Source organism: Cheilinus undulatus, linkage group 19, assembly GCF_018320785.1.
Source record: "Cheilinus undulatus linkage group 19, ASM1832078v1, whole genome shotgun sequence".
In the NCBI taxonomy this organism is placed as follows: Eukaryota; Metazoa; Chordata; class Actinopteri; order Labriformes; family Labridae; genus Cheilinus; species Cheilinus undulatus.
This window is the reverse complement of record NC_054883.1, coordinates 33,574,333-33,596,830: the sequence shown is the minus strand read 5'-3', so window position 1 is coordinate 33,596,830 and position 22,498 is coordinate 33,574,333. Positions and strand designations below refer to the sequence as shown.

Sequence of the window (22,498 nt, the reverse complement as noted above, 5' to 3'; positions counted from 1 at the left end):
TAAACACATCATAATGTAACAGTATGTTGCCTTCCTTGGCTCGCTAATTGGCATTTTACTCACAGATTTTAACGCAGATTTAAACTTTTTTTAATCACTGCAACTCTGACCAAAACTAAGGAGGATTACTGTACAACAGAAACAGAAGCTAATATTAGGAGTCTGTTACTAAACAGCTTCAACAATTCAAAAGTAGGCTGGCAGCATTTTAGCATAATTTCTTGTAAAGATCACTGCTAGAATACAGAGAAGAGCAACATGTTTAATCTACATATCGGCTCCATTCTCTGTCAGGTCAGACACAGAAAGGAGAAAATGTCCCAGAATCTGAACGTCCATCAGTCTGGTACTTACATTTTCGTCTCATCTGTTACAGAAAGTAATCTACTTTTCGTCAGAGCTTTTATCATCAGTAATCTATTTTTAGCCCATCTTCGTCCCGTCTTTGTCGTGAAAAAAGGTTGTTAACGACCGTTTTTCGTCACAGTTTTTGTTAACAAAATAAACACTGTTGTACAGTTATTTAGGAGCAACCAGGCGTTTGAATTCCTTTCAGGATTACAATAACTCAATCATGCCTCGTATCTTTCAAATATGTACATAATTATTGTACAGATAGGATTTTTTAAGTGGTTGAATTTGTGCTGCAAATTAATTGATTTTCAGTTCTATTTTTACAGGATGGATGTAATCTTGAATAATGGATGATTAGTAGAGCAAACAGATTACTCTCTGAGGTGTTTCAGTGGATGCAGTTCTTGTGTTGAACACTTGGTGGTGCAGTTTGACAGAAATATGAAGCGTTGTGGAGAAAAAAGAGCTCAGAGTTTGTGACAGTGATGTTTGATTCACTGCAGCAGTTTGATCACGATGGTTTGCACGCTTCTGTCTGCAGAGTCAAAGAGAGACTCTGACTTCCTCATTTTCTTACTCTCTTTACATAATTTTACTGAATAAACAAAACCATTAGAGCAGTGTAAACATGTTTTTGAATAATGGAGCAGTAATCTTGATGTCTGAAATGAAGTAAAAAAAAATGCATTTTTTGTCATTGTATGACACCAACCTATTTTAGTAAACACCTATATTAAAAATAGGGAATAGTGAGTGATGTCTATCTGCTGTGAATCCTCAGTGGAGGTGGAAGCAGCATAGAGGAGGACAGAGCTATTTCTAAGCATAAAGCCTGTTTAACAGCCAGGGCTTCTTCCCTGTGTTGTATCAGTCAGTATAAATGCTCTCCCTGCTGTCTGTGTATCTTCATTAGGAGCTGATCCGATGATTTATCACCTCCTAAAAGCTTCTTTATGTTCTCTATCACCTTGTTTCAACTATCGCTGTGACTTTGTGCCTCGATTACGAGAGATGGCAGCCATATTGAGAACTTTTTTTTTTTTTTTTTTTTTAAAGGCACTGAGGCACGTAGCTTGCCCGGTCAAGAGGAGAGAGCGCTCTTAAAATTGGACATTGATGAAAAAGGAGAGGCTGCACATTCACACGCCCTTAGAAGTAATTTTACGATTTGATGGACTTAATGAATTTTTTGTTATTCAGTGCATGAAAATGCTAACGGACGAAGGTTTAAGGAGCAGGGAGAGCAGGTGGTCACTGATGACATTAACACACAGAAAACACACACCTCTGCTTATCATACAAACTTTGATTCTGATTGTTATATGGACTTATGATAAAACAAGTAACTTTTGATCTAGAACAATTTTCTTTTGCTGTATCCTGAATCTAGATCATCAAATAAATCAATTCATTTAACATTCGTATCAGCCCATTTTGGCTGGGCTTACTGTTTGACATGGAACACATTTATAGATGAAGACAGTGGATAAACATGCCGGAAAGGAGCCACAGGCCAGACTTGAACCCCGGTGGCCCACGTCCATGGGGTACAACCTAACCGCTGGCCCATCTGTTTGCCCAAAAACTGTAGGTTTTCTAAGCTAAAATTAAATAAACTGATGTTGATTTCCGCTGTTAATTGACAGATCACTGTATCAGAATTTGTCTGAGAAAAACTGGCTTAATAAAACTTCAAACCACAGAACAATAATAATTGGACAGTAACAGCACTACATGCAGTTAATATTGTGATCTAGGCACATTTATCAGACCCTTGGTAATAGCATGAATGTTTTATGGCTCAAACAGCTTTGATACCACGATTGATAGTTTTGCACTGTGTTGGGTTTCTGGTTCACTTCCCAGTCAGGGTCTTTCTGTTGTTGTTGGTTTGCATGTTCTCCCCGTGCATGCACAGGTTCTCTCCAGGTACTCTAGCTTCCTCCCACCACTAAAACCATGCTTCATAGATTGATTGGTGACTCTAAATTGGCTGTAGGTGTGAATTTGACCATCCTGGTTGTTTGTCTCTGTATATCAGCCCTGTGATTGACTGGCAATCAGTCCAGGGTGTACCCCACCTCTCACTCAATGACAGCTGGGATAGACTCCAGGCCACCGGGACCCGAGACAGGATAAGTGGTGTAGAAGGTGGAGCGATTGTATAGGGAGGACAATATATTTTTAAAAAACTGAGCAGAGTTTTAGTTAAAATGTCAAAAATATAATGATTCCATCTGTTACATCTACCTTTTACTGCTGAAAACAACTTTCCCATCCTTACAACTTTATTTACCCAGGTTTCTAAACAAAAAATGTATTTTCAACATATTACACTTGAACACTTCAAGACATTTTATTTACATCCACCCAAAATTCATTTTCCCTTAACTGACCCTGAACACATCATAATATAACTTTCCATCAGCTCACTAAGTCCCTACTTACTTTAATTCTGTCAATTTAAACACTGTTTTTAAAAAGATTTTCAAAATGGAAAACCTGATGTATGTTTTTGATACAGTGATAAGACAAAATGACGTGTCACAGAAAAATTAGACTTAATAGCAGTATAGATAAGCTGAATTGTTATTGATTCCCTGCTTTTGAAAAATGCAGAGGCAGGTTTTTACATACCCGAGTTTCATCATCCATCCCTAGCAGCACCCTGATGTAATAACTCTACATATCTACCTTCCTACCTACCTCTTTCACTCCCTATCTACCTCCCTAATGTTCTAACTTGCTATCTACCTTCCAACCTACCTACTTCCCTTCTCTTTCTTCTCACCTACCTCCCAGGCTACCTAACTCTACCACTACCCCCCCCATCCGACTTTTGGGTTATAAAAATGCAGAACCAGGTCCTTGGAGAACCAGGTTTTAATCCCCAACTCTAGTCCAAACATGCTACATTTTCCCTCAACAACACAGTGTACACATAACCCCAAAGAGACGTACCGCCTGGTGTGACAGTCCCCACATCCTGCACGGTGAGCACTGAGAGGCGTTCCTCTGTGTCGACCCTCACGACCCCGTATGACAGACCCTGCATGGACAGAACGCCTCGGCCCGGAGGCTGACTGCTGTCCTCCACCGGCCTGAACACAAAGCACAGACACAGATTTACTAAATATGATTAACCTGTACCATACTGATAAACAGGCCTGAAATATCTTTTTATTAAAATAAAAATGAAATAAATCGATAAAAACTATTTTGTCCTCTCCTGGTTCTCATTTAAAAATAATTCTCAAAAACTGGACATATCCCCATCCCTAGTCCAGACCTGCACATTCATACAGTGAGCTGCTGAACATGAATATTTGTCTAAATGTTTGTCACTGAGCAGCTTTATGTGATGACTTGTGCACACACTGTGAATGTAAATGAATGTTTGTGCATGTTTGATTGAGCAGCATTATCCTGCTCTGTGATTGGCCGATGAGTTATTGTGCTGTGATCACAGTCTGTAAGCTGCAGAGGGAATAAACAGGACTGTCGTCCTTTGTGTGTATTTGAATATGTGTGATTGTGTGCCTAAAGTGTGTAGCTTCTGTGGGTGTGTTTGAATAGGTGTCTGTGCATGAGTCTGTTTGCATATTTGTGTAACTTCTCTGTGTGTATGTGCAGATGTTTGCATAATCAGTGTACGTAAATCAGAGCTCAGAGCCTGGACGTGTGAGCGTGTACCTCCTGATGGCCACCGTCAGCGCCTCCGGGGAGCTGGCGCAGGGACAAATGACCTCTGCTCTCAGCCCTTTCGTCTGAAAGACGTTGAGGAAGGCATCGCAGGAGGAGATGGACCCTGACGGACAGAAACACAAACAAACTGTCACAAATGGTTCAGCTCATGTGATGACTCATTTTCACTCAAACTGCTGACGTTTCACCGAAATCACAAAGCCTATAAAGGGGACAGATGACACCCTTTATGTCGGCTTCTACCACAGGCTTTTGTGGTCTAAATAAAACATTTGTACTGGTTAAAATAAAACATAAGGGATAAAGCATCAGTAGAGAGGTTTTTGGCCCTGTATACATCAGCTCTAAACAACATTCAGTGTTAGTGTATGTCTCTTTAAATTCAAATGTGCTCCTTCTAACCCCGCCTCTTTCTTCCCAAGGATGTGCCAACATCAGTATAGTTGTGTACTAGAGATTTACAGCTGGAGATATCAGGTGAGCAGCAAGTGTTCCTACAATGACTCATATTGATATCACAATATGCACCAATTCTTAACAGACTGTCAGATTTCATGTTTTTAGACATAGGCGAACCATAAACAGAACTGCATTGGCTTATTTGACATTTTACTTATCATTTGTGATGACTGAATACTAGTATTTTTGCAAAAACAGAGACAAAATGTGACCATCTGCTGAATTTAAAATGTTGTAAACTCAATTTCTTCTTTACTATTGTCTCTGTTTCTCCTTTCCTAATTAGCGGATAGCCTCATGCCAGTGGAAGCTAAACAAAGCTGCATGAAACTATGTGAGTCACTAAGATGGCAAAAAATGGCATTATGCTCTGGAATTAATCCCTAATGCTTAAATTTTGATGACCACTTCATGTTGTAACAGAAGTTCACAAGCTTGTGTTGTATTGTTTTTGAAGCATACCGTATTACGCACAGCCTGTGTGTAAAACTCTATTCCTCTGCCCGGTTTATTGTCAGATTGTGAGCATAATAAAGAACTGTGAAGGTTATCACGTCTGTTATTCTGTTTTTAGACTGCATAGTTGCTAACTGTATTGATGAATCTACCAGAAGTTTTTACCGCCATCATCCACAGTTTGATTAAATAATTTCCCTCCTGTGAGTAGCTCTTCATATCATTTGTGTTCTTTATGATGATGTGAGCACTCAAAAACAATCTCAACTGGAGGGTCCACTTCATGAGGTGATTTTCTCTGCATCACTCTCCATCAGTGGATTGAACTCAGGCTCAGGTTGAGCGTACTCACATTTCAAAAGCTGCTTACAGCCAGTGAGTCGTTCATAACTGGGACAGCTCTTCAAAACAATTATTGAGCTAATGTGAGCATGTTTAAATGAGTTATATGATAGGAGAAGGTTTGGGGAGCTCTTGGGTTGTTTTAAGGTCCATTTAGGTTATTTTACAAGAATTAATTAATAGTCGAATTCATGTTCTGGCAACAAAATTCTACATTTTTGTTAACATCTGCTGCTTTCTATACTTACAGCCGGAAAAAGACCTCTGATCAATATGTGATTCAGTAAAGTAGGTGCAGTAACTGAGAACTGGAAGTACAATGACTCAGAACATCTTTTTGTGATCTTATGCTCAGGTATGAATTCAGGATGCCAACATGGGGTTTTTTAAAGGGGGGAAAGCGGCAAGTAAAGCCCAAGCATGCACTTAGATGCATTATTCTTTATAATTTTGTAATACTGCAATAAAATACTAAAAAAAACATACTGCAATATAGATTGGATTCAGGCCATATCCCCCAGCTCTAGTGGCATCAGGTCAATATAACTGGGTGAAATAAGGAATGCTTTACAGGGTGGAAAAGGGCCACCTGTAGGACAACTCTGATCTTTTCTCATGATCAAACATGAGAAATAATGTTGGTAGTTAGAATTTAACTCCTATAAATGTAATTAAAAACATCAGTATCAGCTATCAGCTGAACTGTACTTTCTAACATTATCAGCATTAACACAACCTTTCATATTTAGTGCATCTCTAGTAAAAAGCCCATGATTTAAAGAAATGGGCTGTGGCTCTAATCATGGTTAAAGCAGGAGGTGTAGGTGTAGGCCTTTTTTTTAAATCTATTTTGACCTTTATTCTGTTCCATCTCTTCTTAATATTTTTTATGTTCTTACTTCTCTGATCCTTAGGTCTCTTTAACGTAGTTGTGTTCCTGTGTTGCCTGGATTTGTTTAGGTTATTCTAATTTTTTTTTTTTTTAATTCTGAATTTTAGTTTCTGAGTTTTTATTATGTCTTTCTGGTTTTTATAATGTGCTCCCTGGGTTGTTATGATGTTGGGGTGATAATGCTGGCTGAGTTTTTCATGGGTTCTTCTGTTGTTGGGTTTTGTCTTTCTTGTTGTGTTCTTATGCTTATGTTTTGTTATGATGCTTTGTCTTATCTGTGATTGTGCTTATTGTCAAAGCACTTTGTAAACCTCTGTTTTAAAAGGTGCTATACAAATAAAGTTATTGCTATTATTATTATTATTATTATTATTATTATTATTATTATTATTATAGGTCCATACATTTGCCACCACTGCCATTATAAAACAGAGGTAGTGGCAAATGTCATTTCCGACAAGTTCTTCACAACAAAAGTCCCCACTTGTTATATTGTTTAAGTGTGTTTGTTTTGAAGCAGCCATATCTGGAAGTTGGGTGTTTTTGGTAGCAGCTTAAAACTGAACAGGAGAGAAACTCAAAACGGCTAATTCAGTTACAAGCTATGACATAATGAGGACACACAAGAGCTACGGAAACATCTTTCTGTGATTTTCTGCTCAGACATGACTTCAGTACACGATCACAAGTTTATTTGAGAGGGTTGTAGAGCTTGAACGTGAATTTAAATGCATACTCCATAATTTTTTAAATTTTTTTTTTTAGATTTATTTTTGGGCCTTTTCATGCCTTTATTTGATAGAGGAAGGAAGGTGGATAGACTTGGAAACAGGGAAGAGAGTGGGGAAAGACATGTGATAAGGGGCCACAGGCCGGATCGAACCCAGGCCGCCCGCGTACATGGGTAGCGCCTTAAACCACTCGACCATCTGCACTCTCGTACTCTTTATAATTTTTTAATACTGGGATATGAGACCATGACTAAAAGTGCAAAAACACCCACCATGTCATAGAATTACGGCCATATCGCTCAGCTCTAACCATAGTTAACGTTAGGATAAAAATGCACAACTACAGGAAAATATCCCCTGGGTTCTCAGGGTTATATTTTATCCTTTCCTTCTCCAGTCAGGCTGAAAAGCATTTATTGTACCAAATGTTCGTAGTCGGACACATTCTGCTCTATTCCTGTAAAGTGACCCAGTTAGCTGAATCCCTGGAGAGTTTATCCATTCCTCTGACATTCTCTATCTCATACACCTCTCTAAACTCTGCAGTTAGAGAAACATTCAGGCACGGAGGCTCAGCGTGACCTTACAGGGGTTTGATCCGTCAGCCACCAGCAGCATGCGCAGCGAGCTCAGGTTGATGTCCTTCTGGTCTTTGTGGGCCACCAGAGCCCAGTGCATGTCTCTGGACTTCACACATGCTACTTTAGCTGCAGAGAGGGAGGGAGGGGGAGAGAGAGAGAGAGAGAGAGAGAGAGAGAGCAGACATTAGCATTTAATCTGTTTGACTGACAGCTGAATGGAGAGAAGTGACGGTGTGGAGTGGCAGGTGGAGTGTGAGTCTGACCTTTGTACTGGCACACTTTCTGGATCCACGACAGAGGGTTCACCTTCATCAGCGAGTAGGGGACGCTGATCACGTGCATCATGTTCATCACACTCTGCACAAAGCACACAAAAATAGTCAGATTTAGAGAGACAGCATTTAGAGAGTTCATGCCTTTTCTATTTCATTATACTGAAATAAAAAAGCTACTTTTCCCATAATAACGTGTAAAAATTTTAAAAATTCTCAGGACAAATCAAACAAACAAAAACAGAAATTTATCACAGGAAACAGATTAAAACCATATATGCATGCATGTCTCAGGGTTAACCTTGGGCAGGCCACTTATTAGGCGTGATACTTTGCATTGCCAGAGTACCCGTTTGGTATTTTATTTTACAGATTGTGTGCCCCAGCACTCTGCAGCAGACATGTCTCCACACTGTCATTGTTTATCTTAATTCTGTCAGTTGCTGCACCATTTGCATGTTTGATTTCTGAAGAAATATTCAGACAGTGGAAAATGGATTGGTAACAGAGTGTGCTCAGTGGAGATTATTGAACATAACTCACAGTCCAAAGACATCACAGGACCATTTTGTTGATGAAGCTGACAAAAATGTCATTTCTGCGTTTGAGGATGACTCTTTCGGTAAACTCGATTATGAAAATTGGGGTAGACAGTTGTCAGTACTTGTTTACAGTCATATTTGCTCATATCTGCAGAGCTGCAACTGTTCCCTGGAGCCATGTGTTCAGAAACAATTAGACAGCTGAGTTCATCATTCAGCAGTCATTGAATTAGTGCTCAGAGTGATGATTCTACTTACTTACCAACCTATATACCAATCTACCATCTAGTCCACCCCCAAACACACCTACATTCTTCCCTCCCTACCTAATCTTCCTTACTAAATGCCTTCCTACCATCCTACTTCCTTAACTCCCTTCCTGACTTCTTACCTCTTTCCATCCTTCTCTACCTACCCACCTATCTTCCTTACCAGCAACTTACCTATTACCTTTCTACCTCCCTCTCTCCACTCTGTCTTGCCTGTCCTTCCTTCTTATGTTTCCTACCACTTCCCTACCTCCCGACCTACCTTCCTTCATTTCCCCACATTCTTATCTACCTCCATTCCTCCCAACCTTCCTACCTACCACCCTATCTACCTTTCTTCCTGATATCTTTTACTTCCTTGCTGACAACCTAAATTTCTACCTACCTTCCTCTGGCCCGGCTTCCTTTCCTATCCACTAACCTCCCGACATTCCAGTCTCCCTGCCTCCCTCTCTCCCTAGACACTTACCTACTTACCTATCGATCTACAACCTTTCCTAAATTTCTACCACTCTACCTTCCTCCCTCCATCCCTAACTGTCTACTTTCCTAGCTTAAAACCTACCTCCACCCCTCCTTAGCCTCTCCCTCCCATCCAAGTTACCTACCTACAGGCTCTTCCTTGATAACAACCTACCTTTCTACATTCCTCTAGCCCACACTTGTTTCCTATCAACTTACCTCCAGACATTCTTACCTCCCTGCCTCCCTCTCTCCTAGATCCTTATCTTCCCACCCCCCTCCCAACCTACCTACATACAGGACCATTCTATCTGTTAACCTCTCTCCCTGTCTACATTCCTAGCTTAAAACTCCATCCTTTCTTATCCCCCTACCTAATTCCAAGCCAACCCACCAACCTCCTTTGCTACCTACATACAGTCATGGACGAAAGTACTGGCACCCATGAATTTTTCCAGAAAATAAACCATTTCTCCCAGAAATTGCTGCAATTACAAATGTTTTTGGTACACATGTTTATTTCTTTTATGTGCATTGGAACAACACAAAAAAACAGAAGAAAAAAAAGCCAGAATTGACATAATTTTACACAAAACTCAAAAATGGGCTGGACAAAATTATTGGCACCCTTTTAAAACTGTGGGTAAATCATTTTATTTCAAGCATGTGATGCTCATTTAAACTCACCTGTGGCAGTAACAGGTGCTGGCAATCTAGTAATCACACCTGAAGCCAGAAAGAATGTATCAAAGTTGACTCAACCTTTGTGTTGTGTGCCTGTGTTTGTCACACCAAGCATGGAGAAGAGAATGAAGAGCAGAGCATTGTCTGAGGACTTAAGAAGCAAAATTGTGGGAAAATATGAACAATCTCAAGGTTACAAGACCATCTCCAGAGATCTTGAAAGTCCTTTGTCCACTGTGCGTAATATAATCAAGAAGTTTATGACCCATGGAACTGTGGATAATCTCCCTGGACATGGATGGAAAAGAAAAACTGACAAAAGAATGCAGTGCAGGATAGTTTGAATGGTGGACAAACATCCTCAGTCAACTTCCACACAAATTCAGGCCGTCCTGCAGACTCGGGGTGCAAAAGTGCCAGCTCAGACCATGCATGGTCATCTGAATGAGATGAAGCGCTATGGCAGGAGACCGAGGAAAACCCCACTGCTGACAAAGAGACATAAAAAAGCCAGACTGGAGTTTGTAAAAATGTACCTGAGTAAGCCTCAACTTGGAGAACATTTTGTGGATAGATGAGACTAAGGTAGAGCTTTATGGAAAAGCACGTCATTCTACTGCTCACAGAAAACTAATTGAGGCCTACAAAGAAAAGAACACAGTACCTACAGTCAAACATGGTGGAGGTTCACAGATGTTTGGAGTTGTTTTGCTGCCTCTGGCACTGGGTGCAAGGAATCATGAAATCTGGAGATTTTGGGCTGCAATGTAGTGTCAGAAAGCTGGGTCTGCATCAGAGATCATCGGTGTTCCGGCAGGACAACGACCCGAAACATACCTCAAAAAGCACCAAGAAATGGTTGGAGACAAAGCGCTGGAGAGTTCTGAAGTGTCCAACAATGAGTCCAGATCTAAATCCCATTGAACATCTTTGGAGAGATCTCAAAATTACTGTTGCAAGAAGGCACCCTTCAAATCTGAGAGACCTGGAGCAGTTTTCCAAAGAAGAGTGGTCCAAAACGCCAGTTGAGAGGTGTAAGAAGCTTGTTGATGGTTATAGGAAGCAACTGGTTCCAGTTATTTTTTCCCAAGGGTGTACAACCAAATATTATTTGAGGGTGCATACAAATTTTGTGTAAAATTATGTCAATTTTGGCTTTTTTCTTCTGCTTTTTTTGTGTTGTTCCAATGCACATAAAGAAAATAAACATGTGTATACCATAAACATTTGTAACTGCAACAATTTCTGGGAGAAATAGAGTATTTTCTGGAAAAATTCCAGGGTTGCCAAATTTCGTCCATAACTGTAAGACAACAGCTCAATCTTACCGTCAGGATGCCGTGCCACAGACCCACATCCTTCTTAAAGTCCAGAACATTCACGATGGTCTCCGCTACAAAGAGGAAGGATGAGAGAGTTATACACTTTTTCATAACTTCTATAGTGAACTGTCTGAGTGTTTTTCTGTGTTCTCTTACCTTCAGTGTAGCTGCAGGACTGTGTGAGGGCCTGGCAGTGTGTGAGCAGAGCGATCCTCGTCACTGTGACTCCCAGCACGCTGCCATCTTTACAGGTTTTATACTGAGACACAAACATCAGAGGAGACAGAGGTGTTTGGGCCAGTTAGTATCCTGTAACTTCTACAGAACAGACATGCTGAACATCTGTAACTAACCTTAAAATTTCAGACACCTGTTGCATCTACGGATTACTCTTACCATCTGGCAATCAACCAGTTATTTTGTTCTTTAAACATTCATTTTGTGATATAATTGTGTTGTTATTGTCCCAAAAATGGTCTACGGTAGAAAAAGATACATCTTGAATAAACGGCTAATGGCAACAGATACTCATGTTTGTGAGCCTGGAAATAAAAGAGGTACATTTCTGCTTTAGAAATGACTTAAATGTAATAATGATTAAAAAGACTGATGAACTAATAATAAGGAGGGTACACCATGACAATGTTTGAGCTTACTCCAAATATTAACATCTATTAATATTAATGATGGGATTTTTGGGGTAGAAAGCCTTACGGTGACAAAAATACTAGCCTAGCTCTACAGGTTCCTGAAAAATATGTGATGCTTTACTAAATAAGTTTAAATAAAGTGAGATGAAAGCAGGCTACATGCTGAGAAAACATGACAAATTTCAGTTTGAATTAAAACAAAGCAGCTAAAAAATGAACAAACTCTTGTTTTGCATACACAAAAAAGGATAATCATTTACCTTTCTGTATTTTTGCAGCATTAGTCATTAAATCTATAAAAAGCAGCAGCGCCAATTTACACAAACAGCTCGAACAGCCTGATGGTTGATAAGGAAACCAGAGGAATTTCAAACAGAGCTCCAGCTTGTGTTGAAGGATCCTCTATAGGGACAACATATATAACTGTGTGCTCACCTCTATGTACGCAGTGTCGTTGTTTGCATCTTTGATGTGAGGGAACCAGTCTCTGGGAGGTTTGGAGAGGTGCTTCGACTCGGTGACAAACCACAACAACTTAGGCCAGCCTGCAGAGGAAGAGGAGAGATGAAAGACATGAAAGGAGGTGACGGTTGGAAAAAAGTGAATTATTTTTGATAGTTTAGATCAGTGGTTCTCAACTGGTGGGTCTGCACCAAAACCGGTTTGTAGAGTTGTTTCCAGTGGGTCATGTACCAACATGTACCAGGGGAAAAAACTGTAAGACAGTCTATGAAGTGCTTTAATTTTTTCTTTCTTTTTTCTGTAGTTTATCTTCAGAATTGTCTTTTATCTACTTTAGCCTCTTTTTTTTAATAGTATTTCACTAAGTTTTCCTAAAGTGTTTTTTTTCTTTTCTTAGTTTTTTTCTAAGTTACCTTTTAGTGTTTTTATTCTTATTTCAGCACCCTTTAATTCTATTGTATTTAATTTAATGATACTTTGTTCTACACTTTACCTAACCTCTAGTGTTTCCTCATTTTAAACCTTTAAGACGGTATTCCTTGGTACGTACTTGGTCCATAAGTTCCTGTTCTTAGAGTGTCTTTTATTTAGGATGTACTTTGCCAATATCTCGTATGAATTATGGGATGGAGTGTTGGGGGGTTAGAGGGTTGGGGAGAGTGGGTTAGGGTCACATTTCCTTTTATCTCCTTTAATTTATCTGTCTGTTTGTAAAGCACTTTGTGCTACATCGTCTTGTATGAAAAGTGCTATATAAATAAAGATTGACTGATAAATTCTTTCAACAGTGATATTTTCCAGGAATTGTTATTTAAATCTGATGAAATTTCACAAGGCTACTGGATTTTTTGGAATTTTCAAGAGTAATTATTAGAACAGAAACTTTCCTAAGTCTTTTCCAGGAGGCTTCCAGGAATATTTCAGGAATTTTCACTGGAAATATTTGGGAATTTTGGGAGCCTTCCTAAAAACTCTTTTTGAAAATGATCTGGAATGTGTCTGAGACAGTCTTAAAAATCTTCTATGATATTTTTTCAGAAACTTTGGGACAGTATTGGTTGTTCTGCCAAGTTCTGTAGAGTCTGTGGTCCATCAGCTCTATGTTTCAATAAATAAATCTGGTTAAAAACAATCATTGTGGGTCTCAATTACTCATTAAGGAGTTGGTAATGGGTTCTGAGTCCAGACCACATGAGAACCACTGATTCATATGGCAAGAGATCCAGCTGTTAAAATCTTTATGTGGTAGTATTTTTAAGCATCTCTGTGCATTTTTTACATGTTTACAAAACAGATTAATATTAATACTAATGTCTTTCTTTTACCAACAAAAGGCAAGACAAAGTTTGTTTTATTGTGCAGCACATCTCAGCATATGGCAATTCAAAAAACTTTACATAAGACTTCAGAACACCATTAAACAGGGACAGGATTGATGTTTATATTACCTCTGAAGTGGGGTCAGGATCAGGTAACCTGCCCACATCAGGAAAAGCTTTTATATTTGACTCTTGAAAGGATACTGAGGGACACTGAGTGTTTTTGCTAACAACAAACTATTTCAAAGGAAAATATCAGCAAAAAAAGCACTGATTTGTCCCCAGAAGTCACCAAAATAACATTAATATACAAATAAGATTTTAGCAGGGGCTTTACGTGCAAAACTTATACAACTCTAAGACACCAACAAGATAGGGATGGTTTTAAGGAGATAGCCCTGGAACTATGCAGATTAAATTACAAAATGTTTGCACGGTTGTAGCTGCCCCCAAGACAAATTAGTTTGATCATCTGAAATTCATGCACAGATGCAGAAATTTTTAAACTAATGGATAATTGTGCTTCATAATTGTGATCTCAATATATAAAAAAAGTAATTGGTTTTTGCAGCCCTAACATAGGGTGCACTCACATTAGTCAATCTAGTCTATGCTACAGCATAGAGGTATAAATCAGGGTTTGTTTTGGTGTGAAAAATAGAAACAGAGACTTTTCCTCTGTACGAGAAATACTTAATATTTCAGTTTCTCTAAATTACTTAACAGAAGCCAGGGTTTTTATAGTATTGCACAGGATTAAAATAACAATTAATACCTTAATTATAACAGCCAACATTAACACATAAACACAGTTAGATGTTTTCTAAACGTCCTGTTTCCTAGCTGTTTTCAGTGTACTGTTAATAATTATTTTACAGTCTCCAAACATAAATGCCTTCATGTCCCACTCTTTTTGCAATACTGGTGTTCTTACTATGTGATCTGCCCCTCCCCCACAGACATCATCAGCCCTTCACAGTTCACCAATGACTGATGATTTTCTCTCTCACCTTTGAACTGAGGGATCTCCCCTGTTGCGCTCTTAGGCAGACCCTTATGGCAGGCATCACTGGTCAGCGCCACAGTAACACCACAGCTGCCCAACAGGAAACCAATCTGCTGACTGCCGGCATCCTATTGGATGAGAAGAAAAAAAAAAAAAAAAAAAAAGAGAGAAGGGGGGAGAGACTCTTACTTCAGGGTTCAGAAAATCAACCTTCAATGCTGACCAAAGAAGCTTTAAAAGTGGCCCAAGTGGCCACTTGAAGCTGACTCCAAAAGTAAATGAATCCTGATTTAATCTCATATTAAAATGTCAAGTTTTAAAAAGCAGAAATAAACATGTTTATGGCAGATTCCACCCATAGCTACTAATAAAACTGACGCTATATCTGTCTGAACTATACTAAGACAAAGACTAATAGATACACATGCATAATGATGGGCGTGGATGACTTGATTGACAGGTGGAGGTGTTGAAGCTGTGTGCTAGGAAGCTTAAGGCCTGCCTCAGGTCCACTTCTTCACCTGCTTCTGGATTCATCAGTTGTGAAGGGAGCATGCCCAATATTGTGTCTATTATCATTTGACTTTGAACTGCTGCATCAGAACCCAAAGGTGATTTAATTGTGACTATGTCCATATTTCTAGAATATGGATGATACATCAAAAGTGTATATCTTTCTAATGCCTTTTAAGACTGGACTGGATATTGTACTTAAGTCTGGGTAAGGTCTAGATATCAAATAGAGACTGGTAAACCATAATCAGATGTTCTACACAGCCAGCCTTTGATGGTATTATTGCTTTACAACCAAGCCCTTGTTAAAAAAAATGAAGCAGATTTGATCCTTTTTAATGTTTTCTTTATAAATAATGACTATTAGGACATTCTCCCCCTCTAATACTCAAGGTCAACAGGGGCTCTATCTGTGGCCCTGGATCCAGTCATTTGTAGAATCAAAGAAGCCCTTATAGAGAAACTGAACATTATCAAGAACCCTTCCCAGGTCTAGCTACCTCTTTGGATCAAGCTTTGGAAAACCATGACCTGGATAAATATGAACCTTCACAGACAGCATGAATTCACTCTTTCCTTTGTGCTGTTTCAAATTCTTCAGTAGTGTTGAAGTGTCTCTCTAATGAACAAATACTAGTATACATAAACATGCAGCACAGGTGTAGGTAAGAGACGTGATGTTTGCTTCAAAGCTGCTGCTCTCATTCTGCAGCTTAAAGAGATATTTTATGGAAAATCCTGCAGCAGAAATGCAGGGGTGACCAACGTGCAGCAAAAGACATTTTCTGCTGCAGCAGTAATCGCCGTGTAACCATGCCGACCCTGTGCTCTCAGCGCTGCAAGGACGAGCCGCCGTGTCTCTCCCAGACTCTGGAGTGAGCACAAGCGGTACAGCCAGCAGCTGAAAAATGTAACAGGAATTTGGTTTCCCAGCCTTCAGAAACCTCTCTGACAAAGTCGGCACTTCTACCCTTCAGACGTGTCTGGTGTGAGGAGGTGATGACTCACAGATCCAGAGCTGTGACCGCAGAGACGACAGCAGTCTGTGTGTGATGGCAGAGCAGCGGGACAGCGTGGATCTCAGACTTGTTTTTCTGCTCTCTGCTCAGACACCAGTTTTTTTAATACTTGATGTGAGCAAATAACTGAGACTGAACCCAAAACACTCTGAGTTTGTCTGGAGCTTCAAGAGAAATGGCCCTAATGGTGAACTCCCCAGGGTGTCTCGTTTCATTTCACTATCATCACTATCTCCATGCAGATCAAGTTGTGCAATATGCATAATGTGTAATACACCCTGTTCATGCTTCAGTGTTTCCCACAGAATGATAAATGGGCAGTAAGGGTGGCAGAGGGGGTCATTCTATCCCACCTCATTTTGTAGGTTTATCTTTTGTGTGTTCCTCCTCTTTTGACAGATTTCATCAGCAGCATTTGTACAAAGGCGCTCAAATAACATCACTTGCTTTCTGACGTGTATCCTAGCCAGTGAATCTAGACTCAAATCGAATTGTCTTGCAAAGGAGAGATTCATAGCCCTAGTAAATATGTGTTGTTTACAAGAGATGCAGCTCCACAAAGTGGTGAATGGTAGCTGTCGCTTTACTGAGCTCCTTTCATCCTCAAGGCCTCTGGGCCTGTAGTGGGACAGAAAGCTTTGACGATACAGTCACTGGTCAGACCAATGGTCACTTTAAGTGTCTCTTGTGCTTTAAAACAACCCACTGAGTTCATGGAGCATGAGCAAGAACTCTTGATTGTACCTTTCTCTTGTAATGTAAAAAGGCAGAGTCATTTTATTGTTCTAGTAACTATGAAAAAGCCTCAGCCAGTCTGGAAATACCCATTATCACAGAAAAGTCCTGACACAGACCAGAAGTGAAATAAAACACTGCAGGAGTTTGGAGAACCTGACTTCGAGGTGAAACACTGATTGTAGCTGAAGCAGAGAGGATTAACGATGCACCTCAGGGCTTTAAAAGAATGAAATTACCCGACCCGAATAAAGAAACTAATCCTGTGTCAGACTGAAAACTATAGGAAGACCGACAGCAGCAGCGTAGGGTACAGATAAGCTGACAGACAATGTGAAAAATATTCAGCTGGAGAAGGATTTAAAAACGTACCTTACGACTTAGAGGGACCTCTATGGGAACAGGAACCACCTCGGCCAGCAGACAGCCATAGAAAGCCACCATGAAGGCCACGGGGTCGTTGTTAGGAAACACCAGTGCCACCTGAGGGAAGGAGGGGGGGCAGAAACAAAGGTTAGAGATGCAGAGTGAGGGGATCAGACAAAACTCATCACAACAGTCACTAAGCTACAAGAAGGAGTTGTTATCGAGTTACCATATCTGAAAGCTAAATCCAGATGGTGTTTATTTAATCTGCCTGATGACTCATTCATGCTTCCCTCTCTTTGTAAATTACTGCCAATGATAAAATAAAAAGGGTGCACTTTTACTTGTTAGGTGTTAAAATCATTTGACATTTTAGAAGTCAGATAACAAGATCCACACCAAAATCTTATTTGCCCATTGACTTTAATAGCTTTATTTGCATAAATGTATCAGAGACATTACAGCAGATGATTCACTGATCTATGTAGCTCTAAATCTTCCCATTTAAGATGAATCTGGAGCTATTAGAGGATTAGGTAAGCTTAGCATCCGGGCTAGAAATAGTTACTTTTTCTAAACCACAAAAGAGAGGTAAGAAGTGATTTTTAGCAGCGCTTGTAAAGTTGGTCGAGTTTATTTACATGGAGAAAGCCCAGGCCAGCTGTTTCCACCTGTTTCCAGTCACTATGCTAAGCTAAACTGGGGTGATTATCCTAATGTGCAAACGTTGAAGTGGTATCAGCATTGTCAGTTCAATAGAGCCAAAAACATGACGAAGATTTTGTTTTTAAAAATGTGTTCAAGGTTTGACACCTGTAAACCCAACGATAGCAGGTAGATTTTAGCAAATGTGGGTACCACTCTTACTCCCATCAGCCACTTTGGAGAGCTGAATTCATCAGTGTTTCTGCAGCACAGCCTTTACAATGCACACTTAACTCTAAGTGTGCTTTCTGTTAATGCCAGTGTTTGTGAGTTAGATGCTTTTTACAATGATTCAAATAAGCATATAAAGGGGGCAAATTTTCCCCTGTGCATACAGACGCAACAGCTTACATGCTGTATGCGAGAGTTACACTAATGTGACATTTAATGCATGGGCGCTAGCATACCAGTAATGTGGACGAAAGCCATACAGCTGCAGAAGCGCTTAAGTATAATTGGCAAACCGTTTTCTACCTATATTTGCCTGCAAACAGCTCAGAGACAAGATTTCTAATGTTCAAACTCATAGACCTTTTTGTGTTTTGGAAAAATACACATATTCTAAATCCTAAATCCAACAACATGTTCCAAAAAAGTTGGGACAGGAGCAAGAAAAAAAAAAAAAAAAAGAAGGGATGATGATAGGGTCTTAAAGGAGCACTCCTGAAAGGATCAGTCATTCACAATAAACTGTGTGAGGTTCTCCACTTTGTGAAAGACTGTTGGCAAACAGTCCAGCTGTTAATGAACAACATTCCTTAACATAAAGATTTCACCATCTACAGTACATATCATCAAAAGATTCAGAGAATCTAGAGAAATCTCTGCATGTAAGAGGCAAAAAGCTGATCCCACCTAAAGTAGAAAAGTGTGCTGTGGTCTGAAGAGTTCTCTCTGGTTGGGTCACCACCTTGTCATGGTCAGGGAGCTTGTGTACCTCAGTGACCCTAGAGCTATGTAGGCAGGAGTTTTAACTCCTGGTAGGGCTGCACAAGCTGGATAGGTCAAAGGGTAGAGGTCAGACAAAGAGTGACCCTCTGGTCCTGCAGGTTGGGGCTTTGGCATGGGGCCAACAAACCCATTCTGTAATATCCGCCATGTTATAGAAATGTTTGTGAAAGAACCTCAAAGCTAGAGGGATCTCATCAGAAGCCTGTACCCCGGCAGGAGGTTATGAGCCAGATTAAGTAAGGTATGACAAGTCCACATCAAAAGTTCTTTAAAATAATTGCTGTTGAGTTCTCCAGGCTAAAGTGGAATCGGGTCATCCAAATCGTTACAAATGCAAAGTTACAAAAGCCAGCATTTGTCATGGTGTGGGGGTGTTTTAGTGCCAAGGCATAGGTCCCTTGTACTTCTATGATACTAAGGGGAACATACAGGTTTTAGAACAACATATGCTTCAATCCAAAGGGTTTCTTTTCAGGGACATCCCTGTTTATTTCAGCAAGACAATGCCAAAACTCTGCATGAGTTACAACAGCATGGCTTCATAGTAAAAGAGGGCTGGGTCTAGACTGGCCTGCATGCAGTCCATACTTGTTGTTGAGCAACCTAAAACATGTACATAAAGCAAGAACAAGAAAGAATTCCACTTTCATACATTAATAATTAGTGTCTTCAGCCTTCAGAAGCTCAGAGAGTTTTTTTTGAAGAAAAGGCGATGTAACACACTGGTAAACATGCTCCTGTAGCAACTTTTTTTGGAACATATTGCAGATAAGATTCAGAATGTGTATTTATTTCCAAAAAATAAAGTTTATCAATGTTGAATATTAAATATCTTTTCTTTGTGTTGTATTAAACTGAACACAGAAAAAGATTTATAAATCACTGTTTCCTATTTTTATCCGGAAAATTTGTAAAATGTATTGTATCAGATCATGGGGTACCTTACAATATCCATTTCTGTTTCCCATGAAATGACCATGTAAAGCTCAGGGACTAAAAACTGAGTTTTTTTTTTTGTTTGTTTCGTTGTTTTTCTTTGGAGGAGTGAGCGTGACTCACCCGATCACCCGGCCGTACCATCGGCTCCTGCTTACTGCCCAGTTTGTGGAGGATGTTGTAGGCAAGCTTGATGCTGCGAGACCACAGCTTCCCTGCAGGGAGAAGGACAACGGATACAAATGTGTGAGTGTGTGATGCTGGACTTCTATTTTAAGGACACAGTCGATGAGGGGAAAAAAGCTTCTTAAAGTGACATTTAAGACTTTTAAGCAGTCAGAAGAGGTACCTGGAGAGGCAGCCTTGTTTACCTGGATTATACTTAAAAGTGAATGCTGCCTAATGCACTAGTGGTGGACAGGTGCAGAGGAACAAGAAATATTTTTTATAGAAAAACAGAATAAAAGTGTTTAATTCCCTGCTGACAGTGTGCTGGAGCTAAGCTCTTCTTCTGCATGATTTTATTTTCCTGCACACCTGAGCACCATCATCTTAGAGCGGCGTCAGATTATCCTTCAGAAAAAGACAGAAATACAATTCATATTTACTTGTTTACATTGTAAACATTTGTTTTCAGGTCATTCTTTAACAGAGAAAAATATATGAAGCAGAGTTTACTGATAGCTGGTCAGATTTGACACATATATTTGAGATTTGAGCCAGTGTTTAAGTCCAGGAAAGCTCTTCTAATTGCTTAAAATACATGACCCATAATGACAGCTATGTCTATTGTCTCTGTGACTTTAAGTCTGGTTGAGTTTATTGTCCATTTATCAGCTATGACAACATTTTAAATGTTTCTGACAGATGATATAGTGACAGAATTATATGCACATGTTTATTTGAATTTATGTGAGGCAACAGGCCTCAACAGCAGAGAGATATTCTTGTATAACAGTGAATTAGTCTGAGCCTCTACAAGGTTTGTTTGAATCTAAACTGCACAAACATCGACTGTAAATCTTCTTTGTTCCTGTAAAAACATTTAAAGCGACAGAGTGAGTGTGACAGCAGAATAAACTTAATTACCTTATTTTATTGCCTTAAAATCAAATGAAATGAAGTGGAACTGAACTATGGGAGTGCCTGGTTACCATATGTGAGCACGTAGAGGGGCTTCCCTGCTGTATCCAGGCTGGTGAGGCAGGGGGCTTTAGGAGAGATGGTTCCCCAGCGTTGGAGCGCCGCCTCCAGAGACGGGGGCCAGTTGGTGACCACACCCAGCGCCTCACCTCGCACTGGCATCATCTCTGCCCCCTCCGGCCGCGGCTGATTGGGGTCAGGCTGTTGGACTGGAGGTCAGAGGACAGATGAAGTTGTCAATGTCCGACTCAGAAACGTTTAATAGCTCACAGTTTGATTTATTATCATGAAAACCCTCATTAAATACATGAAAACTCATTAACATGTGAGGACTGGCATAGAAAAAAGAGCACAAACTGTGAAATGCAGTGATAAAAACATAAACACATATCAAAATACCTTTGTCAACAATAACACAATTTATTTTAATTTTTGTTCCCTTATTCTTCCAAGTTTCTGAAACCCCCTTACAGGCTGATGACCCCCACAGGGTCAGGACCCACAAAAACACAGATGTTATGTGTTTAGTGTCTGTTCAAAGTATTATACTGAAAACATCTACAATTATTACCATGATCTAACTGACTACATACTTGTAAACGGAGAAGGTACAGTATGCACCAGGGGTCATGGACTACATTTTTACAAGGCTTTGGGTCTTATTTTACCTCCACAGATCCTAGGCTACTGCTATTCAGTGCACCATTAGTACAGCAGCAAAGCAGTCGAGCCCCATTATTGGAGGCAATATTTGGCATTTGGCCGATTATCGGTATCGGCATTTTACTTTGCCAATAATTTATAAAGTAAATTAATCAACAATTGCACTATGCGCTTATCCACAGCAACCCCGAACAGGAAAAGCAGAGTAAAAAATGGATGGATGAATGATTTAACTTTAAAATGTGTCTTCCCCTCTAGCTTAATTTTCACTCTCCACAGTCTCACCAAATGTCATGTATACAACACAATCTGATTGGCTAGATATCACATGACTACTGGCCAATCAACACTTTAGCCTGGTTTTCCTGCCGCTACTGTGCAGTGTTAATTTTGACAGATACTTTTAAATTTAGTCTCAGTTTTAGTCTTTAGGTTAAATGGCATTAAGTTTTAGTCACATTTCAGTCATTTCTACTCTTATAGTTTTAGTCTAGTTTAAGTAAAAAAAAAATCAAAAACATTTTAGTCTCAGTGTTAGTCAATAAAAAGTCCTTACATTTTAGTCTTTTGTCATTTTAATGCGTTTTATGCATCCTGCCAAACCTGGGGTCCCTGCTTTCTACAGCAGATGCATTGTATTTTCACAGATTACCAACAGTGGAGAAATATCGTGGATTTTTAATGTCCAGGGAAAGCTAAATTACATTTTAGTCTAGTTTTAGTCATCTTGACGAAAACTGAACTTACTTTTTGTCAGTTTTATTCATCAAAGATCTGTTTTGGCTAGTCTTAGTCCAGTCTTACTCATGGAAAAAAAAACGTGTTTCACAAACATTTTTAGTCACAGTTTCAGTCGACAAAATTAACATCACTTCTGTGTTGCTCTGTGCTGATTCTCATGCTAATAGAGCAACAGCTTTCTTTAACTTCCTTCATTTTATGACATAATATTTTACTTG

The 22,498-nt window shown here is 39.6% G+C and overlaps 1 protein-coding gene across 4 annotated transcripts in view; it reads right to left on the bottom strand.

Moving 5' to 3' along the window:
• LOC121527130 (disco-interacting protein 2 homolog C-like) overlaps positions 1–22,498 on the bottom strand; it is a 114,322-nt gene that overhangs the window by 37,333 nt on the left and 54,491 nt on the right. For all 4 annotated transcript variants that reach the window (XM_041813866.1, XM_041813869.1, XM_041813867.1 and 1 more), the window contains 11 exons: positions 20,888–21,085; positions 19,857–19,948; positions 17,148–17,258; positions 14,513–14,636; positions 12,157–12,266; positions 11,228–11,330; positions 11,078–11,142; positions 7,784–7,877; positions 7,527–7,646; positions 4,048–4,162; positions 3,316–3,455 (listed from right to left, as the gene is read on the bottom strand). In XM_041813866.1, the coding sequence (XP_041669800.1) occupies positions 3,316–3,455; positions 4,048–4,162; positions 7,527–7,646; positions 7,784–7,877; positions 11,078–11,142; positions 11,228–11,330; positions 12,157–12,266; positions 14,513–14,636; positions 17,148–17,258; positions 19,857–19,948; positions 20,888–21,085 (1,272 nt within the window). The remainder of the gene's footprint in view (positions 1–3,315; positions 3,456–4,047; positions 4,163–7,526; positions 7,647–7,783; positions 7,878–11,077; positions 11,143–11,227; positions 11,331–12,156; positions 12,267–14,512; positions 14,637–17,147; positions 17,259–19,856; positions 19,949–20,887; positions 21,086–22,498) is intronic.